Raw genomic sequence first — 17,098 nt, forward strand, 5'->3', positions numbered from 1 at the left:
AAAGTGCTCTACAAATAAAGATTATTATTATTATTATTCAGTAAATATATGTGGTGATAATGTTGTTTGATCAATGAGCACAGCAAAGTGCCTGAGAAGGACCCAAAGAGGTAGATGCATAATTCGGCAGATCAAATTTTGTAGGCTACCTGCCGAGATTTGCATCCACCTCTTTTCTCAGCATAAATGACCGTTATCACCCATGAGGTGCCTGCAGTTCTTGGCAGGCAGGCAGAATTCGGTACAAAACACGAAAACGTGCTATGGATCCTCATGTAAATTCAGTTTTAAAGATAATCCACCAAACATCACTGCAGTTAATCTTAACATGCATAATTGTCTGTCACCGCTTGCTGCCTTAATCACCCAGCACAGAAACACTTTTAAGATAATTTAGATTTTTGAATATGTGTTAAATGTACTACATATTCTTTAGGTTTTTGGGTCCTCTATAAAGATCTTGAGTGAAAATCACTTATGGATGTTTGATGACGAGATGGGTAATGTTAACTTTTTCATACGTGTCAAATCTTTTTGGGTGGGGATTAACTATGACCTTTTCTAATGTGGGTGCCTTCCCATTTTACTCACAGGAAATGTCAGAGGGGGAACAAGATGTGGCATACCAGCTTCGAGTGACCCTTTTTGATAGAAATCACCAGCAATTCTTTGGAAAAACATGGAAGAGCCTACCCCAGAAGATGAAAAACAACAAGATCTCCTTCAATGAGGTAGCTTTATTAGAACAGTCATTCAGCTAAAGTCAGCCGAGACAACACGCAGCTGTGATTTACTGTGTGTGGCTTACATTACATTATATTTACTACTTTAGGTAGTTACACTTTTGTCCAAAGCGACTTAGAATTGCAATATATGTCAGAGCTCGCACACCTATGGTGCAACTAGGGGTGTCTTGCCCAGGGACACTTTGGTGGATGTGCCACAATAGGAATCGAACTTGGGTCTCTCATTCCAAAGGCATGTGTTGTATCTCCATTCCATCCATATATTCTGAACTCCTCATGTTGTTTTGATAAGCAGTGAGTTGATGATTACATAGTAAAATCAATGCCCATTCAAGCATACGTTACATTAATTTAGCGCAACCATTATTTAATTAAAATCAACTCAAAAGCTCCACCAATGAAGGCTTGAAATTAGCAGTGATGATTGGGCTGTGTTCTGCCATGCTCTTGAGACTAAACTCAGTAAGTTAAGTTACCACCTACCCTGATTGCCAATAAGTGATTCCAGTTGCATGTCATTAGCGATCCAGTCCATTTTCCAGTCGGCGAATATCAGATTTTTATGTGAAGCAACAACTTTTTCAGAAGAAAGTTATGGACACAGTTGTATCAACTACCTTTTACATTACTTTTATGGTAGAAATGTTAAATAGTAGGTCACTTGGTAATCAGGCAGTTACCACAAATTACAAATGTTCAGTTAGTTTAAAAGGTTGATCACAACATATATTGTGGCAAAAGTAAGAACATGATAAGGTGTAATTAAAGACCCTAAAAACTACTTTGTTTCAAATCAGATTTCTGTATAACATTAAATAGTCATGACTAAAAAAGACACAATCACAAAGTTCAAAAATATGACATCAATAGGCGCAATTTTGCAAATAATATATTAATATAGAAATTGTTGATGGATCAACTAGAACAGAATGTTTATTTTTGGCTAATCCAGATAATTAAATACTTAAAAATAGGTAATTCATCATATTGATGCAAAAATAATACAAATATCCAACACTGCCATAAAGCATTCCTGCTCACTGATTTGCAAAATTACCCATAATGACCCAATCCACCCCGACATATTTAAGCACATCTGCTGTGTCAGAGTTTAACAAAAGTGACCTGTGAATCCAGTTGGAGTTTGCACTAAAACATGAAATGCACAGTTGAATTTGTCCGTCCTGCAAGCTTCAATAGAAGTGAATGAGAAAACAGAGTGAACATTCGTAGTACAGAGGTGTAATGTGACCGATTTTGTTTCCTAAGTTTTTCCATATGTACATAAAAGCATCACTTATCTGCCAGGACTTGCTAAGTGGCCACGTCATTTGATACGCAGTACGTCAAAAAAGCATGTGAGAAGAGAGTATTTTTGTTTCCATTCCTGGACCATGGTGGACCAAAGTTTGGATTAGCTTCATTAGAAAACGAGAACGACACAGCAAAATGCATCTGCAGTAAGGAGATTTGATGCAATGGACAAAGCAGCCTAAATTCACAAAAAGCATTTACTTCAACGTGGCGTGTATCTGAAGGAATGCACCGTGTTCGATGTGTTGCAGTCTCCCAGATACAATGACGCCCCAGATGCAGCTAAAGCTAACAGCAGCAACGTCTCACGCTCAGTTACAAAACACAGATGAGCATTCACCTTCTTGTCACAAATTATTCAAATTTTTTTTTACTTAGAAACCCCCAGGGACATCCCTCTAGTACAGAAACACCCTTCACTTTGGCCACATAGGGGAGGATGAGCAGAGACAAAGTGGATGAATGTGAAGATTTGTGGTGAAGGTGTTGGAATCAGGACTGGATTCGTTAATCGGAGTAAGAATCTGAATCGATAAAATTGAATCAAAATTAAAAAATTTAATCAATACCTAATAGACTTTTAGATTACAGTATGTCTGATCAGCTAAAACAAATGAAAACACCTTTGTAACTGCAAAGGGTGTTGGTGCAGTTGTGCTTGGCCTTCCTTTTCTGTCATTTTTGGAATGACCAGGTAAACCATGAAAGCATCTTGTTCACACCTTTTACTTCTTCTGTGGCCTCTGAGTGTAAAATGGTGGCAGTCTCACATTGTGGAGACTTTAGTGTGTTTTGCTGTTTCAACTCAACCTTTTAAGTTTCCACGCTCCCACCGGAGAGATTTGATTGAAAAAGTTTGATTGATTTTCAAACAGCATGTACTGGGTACAAGATTTTAACATCAAATTGTTTCTATGTGAGTAAACCTCTTTCTGCCTTAATGTTTTCACAGTTGCAACACATTAGTTCTCTGCTCATCCTCACAAATGAACAACACCAAACATTTCTGCCATCTCACTGTCATTAGAGGTTTAACTTTCGCGATCGACCGTTTCAGTAGCCCTGCTACGAACCAGTGCCAGTTTGTTAGCAGCAGATACACAAAACCTACGAGAAGCCTGGTGAATTCAAAATGGTACATTTGGCTTAGTCACCTTAAAAATCACAGCTAAGTTGTGTGGATCGTTGGGCCATAGCTGCATTTTGCTTTAGACTGAATTACACTGCAGCACACCGAGTAAATGGTAAATGGACTGTACTTGTATAGCGTCTAGTCTTCCGACCGCTCAAAGCTCTTTACACTACATGTCACATTCATCCCATTCACATACTGATGGCTGAGGCTACCGTGCAAGGTGCCAACGGCTCATCACAAACAGAAACTGATGGATCGCACACACTGGGAGCAATTTGGGGTTCAGTATCTTGCCCATGTCTTGCTCGACATGCAAACTGGAGGAGCCGCCGATCTTTCGATAAGTGGGCGACCCACTCGACCCACTCGACCTCCTGAGCCACAGCAGCCCCACTGACGCAGGCAGCAAGCACATTTTGCAATTGTTCATTTTACAAACAAAAGTTTTACAGTGAGTCTTTAGTATCACACTATCCTCGGTCCTATTGAGGTCTTATCGAGGTGGAATATTGGTCAGTCTCAGTAGTAGGCTAGTCAGTGAGAGCTAGCTCAGTGTTTTCACAATTAGGAATTTGGATTACATTTTTCATTTCGTTTGCTTGTTTGTGTCAGTCGAAAAAAACATGGAGGATGCTCATTGCACTCTCCCTAGCTTTCTACTTAAGCACAATTGTATTAAGTATATTTTTATATAGTATATGTAGTCATTTGAGTAAGTTGATCAATTGTTGGTTTTTCTTTTTTGCTACTGACAAAATCACAGTGGAGTCATCTACTTGTTGTCAGCACAGCTCCTCCTGTAAAATGGTGATTAATTTAGTTTTGTTTCCTCATGTCATCACTTATGTTAACTCCGTGTTAGTGTTTGTATGCAGATTGGATTGCTGAAAGCAGTGTTTGTTGGCTACATGATCATGATAAAAAGGCATCTCCAACCATTAGGACATCAATCCTTTATGGTTTTCGAGGTACATTTAGTGCAGTTACATGTACTAACTGTTGTATTTAATGTAATTTAATTCCCTCTTTTGGAAGTGGTAATATTTCTGCTGTGGTTGGGCTCCTCTGAACACTAAAGGCTTGTTTATTGATTTTGGATTGTAATCATCATGTACTTTTGTCTGTGAGTCGATGTGAATATGAAGTTGGCCTGCATTTTTAGTCTGGAGTTTGAGTTGTGCAGAAGTCTACTGTCCACTTTTCTGCACTTTTTTCATTTCTTTACTTTCCCCAACCATTGTTCTTTGAGTTGTGTCTCCTCTGTAATCATCATTAGACAAAGAGAACAAAGAAATCATTTTTGGTGTCAAACTATGTGATGTACTCTTTGAAAGATGTGCTTTGATGATGAAATTTCCAATTACTTCTTGAAAACGCTAAAGAGAATGTCGTAGCTACGGAGGTCTTGAGATACAAAAGGCATAATATACAACATTGATATTGAAATATGCCACAAATCAGAATATCTTCACGGTATGCATTCAACTTGAAAGGATATCTTTTGTTTAGCTAGGCACCCTCCGGTCTGTCATGTCCATGCTGCGTTGGTGGCTTGTTTCCAGTACAGTAGATAAAGTTGATTGCTTCAAACAATGCTTTATGTGTCACTGTGCAATACAGATCTTTTCTAGTCAGATGTGAGGAGATGAGATCTAACTGGGCAAACTTATGGCACCACATGGCATGTTTTTAAAAAGTTAGTGTTCTTTCCATGGTTTAAGCCAAAAATGCACCGCGCGACACTGTTGGTCAAGAACCCAATGGAGTTTTGATGCATTTTACTTAGTCATTGTCTTAATCTTGTTTTAGAAGGTAAATTCTTACTACATTTGCTTGATTCTCTAATAGTTTTATGCCATAAGATTAGTCTAGACCATCGTGATAACACCTGTGGTAAAGAAACAGGGTGCAAAGTTATCTTTTTTGTCCTCTGGGCAAATGGTTAAGGAATTTTCAAATTTTACCAGACACTCAATAGGTTACCAGCATTTGTACTGGTGTAACTGGTGTAAACCGAAGGTAAGACCAGACCTGCGCAAAACACATTGTTACTTGTTGTTGTCAAGAGGTATTTGATTCTAAATGTTAGATACATTGACAAAGTCCGCCTCTTTTCACATCCCATTATAGTTTAGTGTCTCCATGGATACTGCCATTAAAGTAATCGAAACCGAATTTCAGAGCCTCTTACCGACGTAATTTCCCCATGTCGGTTATTTCAGTTATTTAATCCTGTTAATCTTGTGTGTGTTGATGTACTTTCCCCTTGAAACATGATACCGCGCGTGTCGTCACGTGACTCCGCCGGCCCAGTCCTGATCAGCCTTCAGACCGGAGTCTGAAGCACAATGGATTTGTGAAATCTGTGAATAAATAAACCCAGTGTTAATAGTTCTCATATTTACAGCAGGCTACAAACCTTGTCAGTAAGATATGAGGGCAAAAAAACAAAAAACTAATTCGTTCAATAATCTTAATCGAGGTGAAATTAATCGTGATTTTGATTTTAGGTGAAATCTTCCAGCCCTACAATGGATTTTATCATGTACACAGGTGTTTGAGATTGGATGACATATTTAGGTTTAACGTGTGTTCCACGAAACACTTTGTTTTACACAAGAAGCCAAACTTCTCAAATGTAAAATGTTGTCTAAATGTCAGTCTAAAATAAGACAACTTTTCATGAATTCAGATTAAATTAGTTAATAAGATTACAAATCTCACCTGACTTTCAATTTTTTTTTTTTGAGAGTGCAAGGATACATTCCAGTCTGTACTAAAAAACATGGAGGTTTAATACCCAGCCCTATAAAGTAAATGCAGTAACCTCGGGAAACGAGGACAATAAGTCAACTAAAGTCGCAACCATACAGCCCTCACTCAATAGTGAGTCTCACTTTCTTTAGATTTAGTGATTGAGTGCAGGGAGTTCTGAAAGAGTCAACACAAAGTGCTTTAAAATGACCGACCGGCGAGACATTGAATCTCGGTGTCAGTAAAACATTAGAAAAAGACTTTTGATCGGGTTCATTCTCGTGAGAAACGTCACTCTTTTTCTTCTTGATAAATAATTTGCAGGAATTAACTGCAACCTTTCATTGTGGTAAATTCTGAAATACACTTCATGCTTGGAAGCAAGTATTTTATACCCCTGCTGGAAGGGAGGAAGAATGAGGGAACAAGCAAGGGTTTTACTGCCGCTTCTCTATAAACTCTCTTCATTTGGCAGCCATGTTTCATCCAGGCATTTTTGGGGATCTGTCCTTGAGTTCGAGAGAACACAGCAGCCAGCAGCAAATATTTGTCCCCTCTGTTTGTGTATCCCCTTCTATAGTAATCAAAAGCAAAAAGTTAGGGTCAAATACAGAACAGCCGCCCCGCTGATGGCTGGTTTTTGGCATTTTCTTGCTCAAGACTAAACAACTGAGGAGGCATTCCTGCTATTACAGTCTAACTACAGTGCCTACCAGAGGAGTTTCTTGGGAAAGGGCCATCAGTTGTAAACTACAAAATATACCCCTGTGTAATCCTATCCCTTGAAAATGTGTCTCCCAGCATCACTTTTACCATCTCTTCCAAGTCATTCTTTTATTTTTGAACAGATATCTAGGAAGCAGCTGGATGTCTGTGTTCTCTCTCAATCAAACATCTGAAGGTCTCTGTACATCCCGGTTGGAGGCCAGTCACCCACTGTTTTATGATCGCGTCAGAGCACTGCGGAGCTCCTCTGTAGCTTCTAATGTTGAAGATGCTAATCTGCTTACAAGGTGTTTTGAGAAACGCTTTTTAATGGAAAAATGCTGTGAGCTGTAGCTGGCTGATAAATGCAGAAAGTCTTTTTTAGGGTGTAACAATGCACTCTAAAAGCGATTCTGATTCTCGGATCCGCGACACAAGATCGTGGACTTTTGTGCCACGGTTTAGGTCTCGGTTTCAGAACCGTTACAGCCCTAGTCTTTTTACAGAGACACCAATGAGTCACAGCTATGGCACATCCTGAATTCCAGTTTTGTCACCATCTGTTTTCTCTCCTTTCCTCTGCTTGATGTTCTTTTGATCAAACAATGTCTCACTGTGTATGGCCTTACTTTGAACCACCCTAATAGTCATAGCCTGTATAAAAACCCACTTGGTATCCCAATAAGCGTCCAAATCCCATTATCCACACAGGGTAATAATATAAACCACATCATATCCTATCAGGATGATAAAGTGGGCCTGGCCCTCTCTGTGTCGTGCCGCAAGAGCTGCACCAGCTTTTTTATTGGATTTGGCCCGATGCACTCGCATTCATGCTGGTGTTTATGAGTGGCAAATTGCTGTTTGATATCCAAATAATGTCATAGGGGGGATCCTCTCCTGAGTTACAGGAGCGCAGTGAAAATTGCAAGGCCCCCAACTCCCCCCAGTCAGCCATGATGGATTGGTTTTAATATCGGGTGAAAAGCAAAGATGCGAAGTGATTAAAGAGAGAGAGCGCTTACTAAATGTATTTTCTTGCTTTGTCTCTGCATTTCTTGCAGAAGCAAGACAACTTGACAATTATGACGTCTGTGGCTGTTGGGTCTGCTGCTTTACAAGTTGTTTTTGAGTTGTCAAAACTGACTTATGAAGCTTTTGTTTTGAAAGTACACATTTGGGGACAGTTTGATAGGTTTGTCAATGCTTTAATAGTTTTCCTGTATTGTGAAAGCTGTGGAATTGTGTGGAATGCAGCATGTATAGCTCAATAAATTCACATTAAAAACTTTGGCCTTTAGTTGTCTGTTTGCTTGGAGGGAAATTTAGGTTATTGTACATTTCCTGTGATATGGTTTGCGGAAACAAGGGCATGTCATGGGCCTCTGTGTGTTAATGCAAAATCAATCTAGAGCCTGTGGACTAATGTCCCTTTTGTGTCTTTTTGGTATCTTTTTATTTATCCTGGTACAAAATACAGTATGACCTAAACCACCCAGATGACACTTACACTTTCTCACCAGTCACTGGTTTTCTCACATCATGGCTCAGATTGTTGGACAGCTGTTATATTTTCCTCAGGGTAGCTCACCTTGCCATACTCAGTCTAAGGTAGTGAAAGCTGTGGGCAGTAGAGGGCAATGTTGTGCTACAGACAGCGCAGGCAGAGGAGTTGAGATACTGAAGGAGGCAAAGAGAAATGTGCATCTTTCTGCATTGTCTCTCGCTATGATCACTCCATTTAAACTCCCTGCCTTCACAGGGAGCCACTGGTTTCTTCTCATATGTGCAACATTATCAGGCCGACAGCTGGGCTTTGGAGAAAAGGCCAAGTTTTGTTCCTGTCCGTGCAACCTCTATTTTTCTAGGTCTTCAAATGCTGTTTGGCATGACGTAGGTAGCACTACACAGAATAAACTGCTGAGTAACACACACATACACATATTTTATTTCTCTACGTTTTATCCCTTTCTTCCTTCTCCTAGCCTTGACCACATGTCTAAACATACCCCTCAGGCTAACACTCCTAAACTAACCCTAAACTAAAGGACCCCCCACAGCGGGATGGATAACTAGGTCCCCACAATGTCACAAAAACACTACCCCTAACCACCGTACGTCACCAACACGCGCACATACAGCCATTACATGACTTCAAAGCACTGAAAAGCAGGAGATGACAGTGCTTCACCGATGGGAAAACATTTAAACATCAGTCATGCAATTCCTACACTTTTGTTTCTTGAATCGTTGTTCTCTTCCCATATGCTTCAAACTTAGGTTTGGAGAAATGAATACGTGGCAGCAGTCACATTCATCCTGTAAAGCATATGTTTCTCCTTTAAATGTACAAAGGTTGTCAAATTTAAGCTGTCAGTGCTTTAACAAAGCTACAGTTTACCTTGATCTCTAAAAGGAGACACATACTCCAGAAAGGCTGGCTCAGCTGAAGAACAACTTCTCTTTTGACTCGGGTGTATTTGTTGTGGTGTGCTACTGTATACACAGTGTTTTGCAGTCTGTCACGTATGATTGCACACATGATTCACATTTATTCAAGCGTGTTCATTCAGCTATCACGTAAGAAGCTCTGCCCTTTTCTCCAGTGTTTCTCCAGAAAAAAGGTGGCATCTTATTTCACTCCATGATAATAAAAAAAAAAACAATTGGAGAATAAATGATGTTCCTCCTTGTTGATAGGTTTGTAGGTGTCTGAATACAAGCCAACCTCAGTGATGAAAGGAGCCCACTGATTCAACCTGTAACATTTAGTTTAGCTGGATTGTAAATGATACTGCTTCTGTAATTCTCCTCTAGATAATGGACAGCAAAGTCGCATGGTTCTGCTGGTAATCATGTCATATTTTTATTCCGATAGCAAATAGTCACTCTTTTTCAGTTGCTGTATTAGTATTTGTAAGTAGTTCTGTGAGAGAACCCTTTGAAACTGGACTGATGCATTCATATACAGATTTATGTAGTGTAGAAAAGCTGTGGAAATAAAGGCAAAATACCCCCCTCCCCCAACAAACAAAACAAAAACTTTTGTAATAACCATTCTTTTTCATAAACTCATACAACATGTTTAGTATGGATATGGTACCACTGATGTGCTAATTAGTGGCATTTTTGAGTAGCCTAACATAATCTGAAAATTACAATATGACGTATAACAAAGAAAAATCTAATCATAATTCCATAATCATTTAGATAAAGGGAGTGAAAACTGAGTGAAAACAGCCGAGGGTTCAAAGAGATTTTAAAGCTGCCATGTCAGAATAATTTGAATTATGCTGTAAACACATAACATTTATACATAGGGGCTTTTAGTTCTGCCTCATTACTTAGAGAAAGACATTGGTACTGATACTGCTTATCATTTGTCTTTATACTGACACTCATTCACAATTCTGTGAATAAGAGGGATTTTATCTGAAAACAATTAAGTTATTCTTCTTGCACCAACTGTTATGAATGCTTAGAATTTACTGTGTTTTCATTCACTTTGTTAAAGTTAGCATTTTAGTCCACACCTTTTAACCTGTTTTCTGTAATGTTTGCAGTCCACAAAATGTAAACAGTGACAATGTCATCATTCAACAATTTCAAACACATCATCGGCAGATAGCTACATGTCGGGAAATAGGCAGTTCTGACAAATTTGAATAATAAATGTCACCAAAATCATTAAGATCTATGCTCTGGGGACCATGTCGCCTTCAGAAAATGTCATGGTAATACATTTAATAGCTGCTTAGATACTTTAGTCTGGACCAAAGTGGTGGACTGACTGACAGGTTTGACTGAAAAACATTGCTATCCCTAAAAATGTACTCAAGGCCATTATCATAATAATTTAGAAAACAACCTGACACACTAGATGTTTTCCTTTCAAGCAGGTCGTTTTAATCAATTTGGCAGAGCATCATTTATTTACTAAATTAACCTTTTATTAGGGTAACTAAATGAATGTCTACCTATGTGGGGGAAGTTTGCGCTAATGGTGCAATTATCACCTTTTTATTTAGTATGCGTGGGTTACACTTTTTTCCTATGGATTCTTCAACTTGATGCCATAGATTTATATAACTGCCTTAATGGGGAAGGTTTGATTAAAGACTGTCAGGGCTGTTCTTTGCATGTGGGAGACTGTCAAGTTGGTGACATGGAATAAACACATGCACAACACCACAGAGATATATTATTGACAGCAGTCTGTGCTGCCTCACTGTGTATGTGCCCAGTTTAATTTTTAGATTTAACATTTACAAACACCTGGTTTGAAAATGTTGGCTGTTTGTAAGTGCATAGCTGTAATTATGGCATCTGTCTACCAAACCATCAAATCTAAAGCCAAATGCTTTTTATGCTGTGTGTTAAACAGGAGGTGATTCGTCCTGATCATACACAGCTGTATTTTGTGCTATTGTGTTTTTCATACTTGTATGATTGGCTGTGGACCTAGTTTTCAAGATTTAGCTGCTTGAACTATTTCGTGAGGACAGGCACTTGTCAAACCGGAAATAGATTATCAATCTTAGCCTGAAAGAATAAGCCTGGAACTATTCTATTAATTATTTTAATACTACTAATAATTGTATATTTATTTTTCTCACTATTGATTCATTTTGGGCTGCATATCCAAAGCCTAACTAATTACATCCTAGGGCAGTCCACTGAGTAATTGGTAGTAAAACTCCCAAAATGGCAGGACCCTCAAGCAATGAAATTAGGCAATTCAGGCAACTCTGAAGTATGTTAGCACTGTGATGTCAGCCATCTTTCTCCGTGCAGAGGACGACAGCAGGAGGTTGTCAGAGTTCAAGGTGGAGTTCAGGAGTCCCTTAGAAAACGCATGTAGGCAGCTATTAATTAGTGCTAGACAACAATTAAAATTTTTAATTGCGATTTATGGCATAGTTATGCGCAAAATTGAGTAGTAGTGTATTGCGCACTTTTCATTTAAATGTACTGCCATACAAAAGTGCAATAACATTTGGTTTGCAAACACTTTAAACTTATAAGGTGCTTTTTACCAGCAGTATTCCTTTTTGGCTTTTTCCATCTCCTTTATTGAGTTTTATACCTTTTTTGTGCATGTAATATCTTTTCAAAGTTATAAAGCCCAAAGTCCAGCCCAAAGGGAGTTCCCATCTCCCACAGAAAACTCTGCTCTGGACTGCTTGAAATCAGCTTGTTTATAGTCCAACCATTTCCCTTTCATCTCTGTGACGACACAAGGGTGAAAGCTAAATGCGCCTCATATAACGCTTGCCAAGCGGCTAGTCCGACACGCCCTCAAAAACACGGGTGGAAAAACAGTGAGCTGCAGCACACACCTCCTCTCCCTTCCAAACACTAGCTACCCTCCAGGCAATCAGTGGATGTAAAGTTGTTACTGTGATATAGAGACAGAGCTCAGTTAAAACTTTATGGATGAAAGATGCTTTTGTTACAGATTAATAACTCACCACTCTAAAACTCTGGCTCCAGAGTTTGTTGCTAAGCTGGTCGGCAACATGTACAGCTGAACCGAAGCCTTGTTTACCGGCTTCTCACTGACCCGCCCTTCTCTACTTCTGATTGACTAGTAGTCCTTAACTAGGAACTGCACATGTGACTCCCAACAAAGATCATTTAGCGACAAGATGTATCACTCCATAGGTAAACCGAACCGTTCAACACAGGGTGAAAAGAGGAGCAGCAGCAATGCGCAGTATGACAAACAATATGGTGTTTTTTGAAAATTAAACCATGTAAACCTGTTCTGGCACAACCCCTAAATAGGATTTTGAACCTGAAAATGTGCATAATAGCACCTCTTTAAAAAAGGGTAAAAAACGATTGCTGACCTTAAGGAAGATATCTGATGGCTTGCAAAGGAACTCAAAGAGAGACTCCCTACTGACCGGCTTTATGGATGTGGCTTCAGTACAAGCCAAACAGATTGCCTCTCTCAGCGCTACCGCTAACATCCAAGACAGTGCTGTGGGACCCCAATACTTTTCCACGGCTTTCCTCCTGCTCGACTCCAAAGCACCAGTCCAAAGCACCAGTCGACCTGGGCTGAAGTGGTGCTCTGTGACTGCAAGACAGGCTTGGACAGGGCTGCCTCTCCTCCGCGCATCGGCCTCTCCAACCGCTATGCAGCCCTGTCTAATGACACTCCAGTCCACCCAGCAGATACACCCACTGCTTCAAGAATTCCTGACACGGATCCCTTTTGGCGGACAGTGCCTGCCGACACTGCTGCATCTCCTCCACTGGCTGGTCCGCCGATCCACCGCTGGGCCTGATCAGCGGTCGTCATCCCGGTCAAAGACCTTCGCTTCCCGAAGTTGGATCCTGAAGGAGGCTGTACTCAGATGCTCCGGAGGCCGTCTCTACCCTGCACCCGCGGGTAGTCCTTCTCTTAGGTCTGTTACTGCTCCTCCAACACAACACTTGGCAGCAAAACACTGGGCAAACACATAACTGTGGTCATACAATGGACTTTCCTCTGTGGAATTAGTGGATATGACCATATCTGACCACAAATGTATAGCTTTTAACTGTGAATCACCCGTTACTCATACTGCCTCAACAAGCTCTGTGTGTTCTCGCATCCTTAATGAATAAAAGTGTTTCAACATTTTGCACATTGTTTCAGAGCCAAAGCCAACAACTGTTTGATTCCAACACCAACAATCTGGCTGATCACTTCAATCATATTTGCTTGTCATCACTAAATATTACTGCTCCTCTAAAGGTTAGGCCTACATCTACAGCTAATAAACAGCCCTGGATAAATGACAGCATTCGCAGCCCAAAAGGGAATGAAGGAAAGCAGAGCGCAGATGGAAAAAAGTCCATTACCTCAGTCTGAAGGATTTATTAATTAACTACAATAACATGAGAACACACTATTTTTCTGAACTAATTACTACACATCAACACAATCTAAGGTTTCTGTTTAAGACTGTGGATCAGCTAGTAAACCCAACCCCTCCTTGTGCCTCAGCTGGAAGTAATGATTAAAAAAAAAAAAATCTTTTAGAAGAGACCTGGCCAAGGTAGCATGATGACTGTGAATTGTTTTTATCTTATTTTACTGATAAGGTGGTGTCAATCAGAGCATCTATTACCCCATCTGCCTCTTACTCAGAGGTAAGAGGCAGATGCCTCACCAGCAACAAGACAGTTTTAACCAGTTTTATCCCATTGACTTGTCTGAGCTTTTAAAAACAGTATCACAAATGAGTGTGTCCTCTAGCCCATTGATGTAATACCAACAGAGTTTTTACTGAAAGTAATGGATTCTGTCAGGCCCCATTTGATTTCTGCTTTTAACAGCTCCCTATCTACTGGTTGTGTCCCTGACTATTTTAAAACGTCTTGTGTGAACCCACTTAAAAAAAACTGGTTTAGGTCCCTCCCTCCCTCCAATTTTTAGACCAATTTCCAAACTACCTTTAATAGCAAAGATTTTATTAAAAAAGTGTCCAAACAGCTTCTCTCTGTACTGGAAAATAACAAAATATTTGAAAAGTTTCACTCTGGTTTCAGGAAGTACCACAGCACTAAGACTCCCCTGCTTAAAGTCACCAATGACCTTTTAATGTCTGCTGATGATGGCATGCACTCAGTCCTAGTACTCCTGGACCTTAGCGTTGCATTTGAATGCATTTGCATTGCATTGACCACAACATCATGTTGGACAGACGGAGGCACTGGGTGGGGATCTCTGGTACTGCCTTAAAATGTTTTTTATCCTACCTGTCAAATAGGAGGTTCTGTGTGTCTGTGAACAACTGTCACTTCGTTCTGTCCAGTTAAATTTGGAGTGCCTCAGGGGTCAGTCTTAGGACCCGTTTTGTTTTCCTTGTATTTGTTTCCCTTTGGACACATTATCCAGAAACATGCCATTTCTTTTGCATTAAATTACATTTATGATTTTAGCTGACGCTTTTTTTTAATCCAAAGCGACTTACAATTGCTATATATGTCAGAGGTCGCATGCCTCTGGAGCAACTAGGGGTTAAGTGTCTTGCTCAGGGACACATTGGTGTCTCACAGTGGATTCAAACCTGGGTCTCTCACATCAAAGGCATGGGTCTTATCCCCTGCGTCATCACCACCCCTAACCACCACCCTTTTAATATTTACGCTGATGACACACAGATGTACTTGCCCATCAGATCCACAGACCCTGGAATGCTAAGTCCACTTACCAACTGCATCTGTGAAGGCAAAAATTGGATGTCAAATAATTTCCTCCAGCTGAACTCAGACAAAACAGAGATCCTGGTAATTGGGTCCCAGCAGATGGCAAAGCAAATACTGCCATCTGCTGGTTCCCTAGTAAAGAATCTTGGTGTCTGGTTCGATAGTAATTTAAGTTTTGAGCAGCACACCACAAAGCTTATGCAATCATGTTTTTAGCTTAGAAAAATATCAAAAATACAATTTATATTAACTTTTAAGGACACTGAGACCATCTTACACGCCTTTATTTCATCACTCTGGATTACTGCAACAGCCTTGTTACTTGCTTAACCCAAAAATCTATTGATCGACTCCAGACTGTCCAGAACTCAGCTGCCAGGCTTTTAACCAGAACAAAGAAATATGACCCCATCACCCCTGTTTTAGTTTCACTACACTGGCTCCCAGTATGTTTTAGAATTGACTTTAAAATTTTATTGATCACTTTATAGCTCTTCATGACCTCCTGCCTTGTTATATTTCTGACCCTTAAGTCCCATACTCACCGGCACGTTTGAGATCCTCGGGCAGAGGTCTGCTGTCTGTTCCAGAGTCTCGACTGAAAACAAAGCGTTTGCTGTCAGGGCTCCGAGGCTCTGGAACAGCCTGCCCGAGGAAATCAGGTCGGCTGAGTCAGTGAACTCTTAAGTCCCTTCTTTAAACATACTTTTGTAGGAGAGCCTTTCCCGATTTTATTTGACTTTATTTTATTCTATTCTATTTATATATTATATTTATTTTAAACGTGTATTTTTTAAGTGTTTTCTTGCTTTTATCATGTATTCGTTTTTATGTGTTTTATTGTTTTTACGCTTGTTAAAGCACTTGTTTCTGAAAAGTGCTCTACAAATAAAGATTAATATTATTTATTATTATTACTCTCCTTAGAGCGCTTGCCGTTTACTTGCAGAGTGCTCGTCTCCCTGTCTGATCACTGGAGCAAAGAGCAACCCTGTGGGGCCAAGCGAATACGTTGTGATTTTAAGAACGTTCCTAAGACCGACATCTTGTCCAGTACTAATCAGCATGCAGTGTGTAGTTATCCACTTCATTATGGCATTTGATCGCTTGTCTTGCTTTTATCTACTTCTCCCACACACTGCATCCTGCGTAGTCTGCCAAAGCCTCCCTCCGCTGCTTGTTTGGGTGGCTGATTTTGCAGGCTGATCAACATCGCACCCCTCCTGACTTTCAAAATAACCATAATAATAATAATAAAAACTGCGTTAACGTGCGATAAATAATTGTTTAATATAATACAATATTTAATTAAGTAATGCATTAACACGATAATAACGCATTAATGTGCCCAGCCCTACAATTAATTTATTGTACGGTAACATATTATATTAAAAGTAGCCTTTAGCCTTTTGCCTATATTGTATATTTTACTATATTTGCCTCTTGTTATCAATATGCTATCATAACTTGGATTCAAACTGTCAAAAATATTTTCTTTAAAATGACACACACTGTTATATGAAAACAGCTATGCTTTTTTAATCCTTCAGTAATAAAAAAAAATTACCTGTATGATCATTAAAGCTAATTTAATTTAGTCTCACTAGAAGCAATTTACAAAACACTGTAATTGTAACTGTAATATTATGTTTCAGTGCGCATAATGCCTCTATACAATAATTTACAACCCCAGGTGCACTGCATGAAGTATAACCTCAGTGAGGTGAAGCAGGCTATTAATGTTTTTTTTTTTATTGTTCTCTACAATAATAAATGATAATAACAATCGCCAGTTTCATCATTATAATCTTTTTTTATTGTTATAACTTTTTAAATTCAAACACCAATATAATCACCAAGCCATCAGAAATACGATTAAATGTAAATTATAAATAATGTGTGAATTGTGCTCACTAGCCCAAAATGTCCCAAAGGAGTCTTACATCTCCTCCTTTGAACTGCTAAGTGCTCAGATAAATGGACAGCAGTAAAACATGAACTATTATTATATTGAGTCTTGCTTTGTCTTTTACAAGGAATGGTGTTTCCTACAGTAAATGTGGCGAGCCTATGAAGCCCACCTGTGTAAAAAGCCATATGATTGATCGACAAAGGACCTGCTATGGCAGCATAGACAGGCCTTCATCTTACCTCGATGCTTAATTACTTCTCCCAACTGGCATCCTACACTTAGAGATATATACTTCAATTATACATGGGGATGGGCGCGGAATCCGCT

The 17,098-nt window shown here is 39.5% G+C and overlaps 1 protein-coding gene across 3 annotated transcripts in view; it reads left to right on the forward strand.

The window, feature by feature from the left end:
- Nucleotides 1-17,098, forward strand: part of nphp4 (nephronophthisis 4) — a 197,005-nt gene that overhangs the window by 3,068 nt on the left and 176,839 nt on the right. For all 3 annotated transcript variants that reach the window (XM_038723621.1, XM_038723620.1, XM_038723622.1), the window contains exon 2: nt 594-731. In XM_038723621.1, the coding sequence (XP_038579549.1) occupies nt 594-731 (138 nt within the window). The remainder of the gene's footprint in view (nt 1-593; nt 732-17,098) is intronic.

This window comes from Micropterus salmoides, unplaced genomic scaffold (genome assembly GCF_014851395.1).
Source record: "Micropterus salmoides isolate LMB-PRFRI ecotype aquatic unplaced genomic scaffold, ASM1485139v1 Ms_hic_scaffold_16, whole genome shotgun sequence".
NCBI classification, from domain to species: Eukaryota; Metazoa; Chordata; class Actinopteri; order Centrarchiformes; family Centrarchidae; genus Micropterus; species Micropterus salmoides.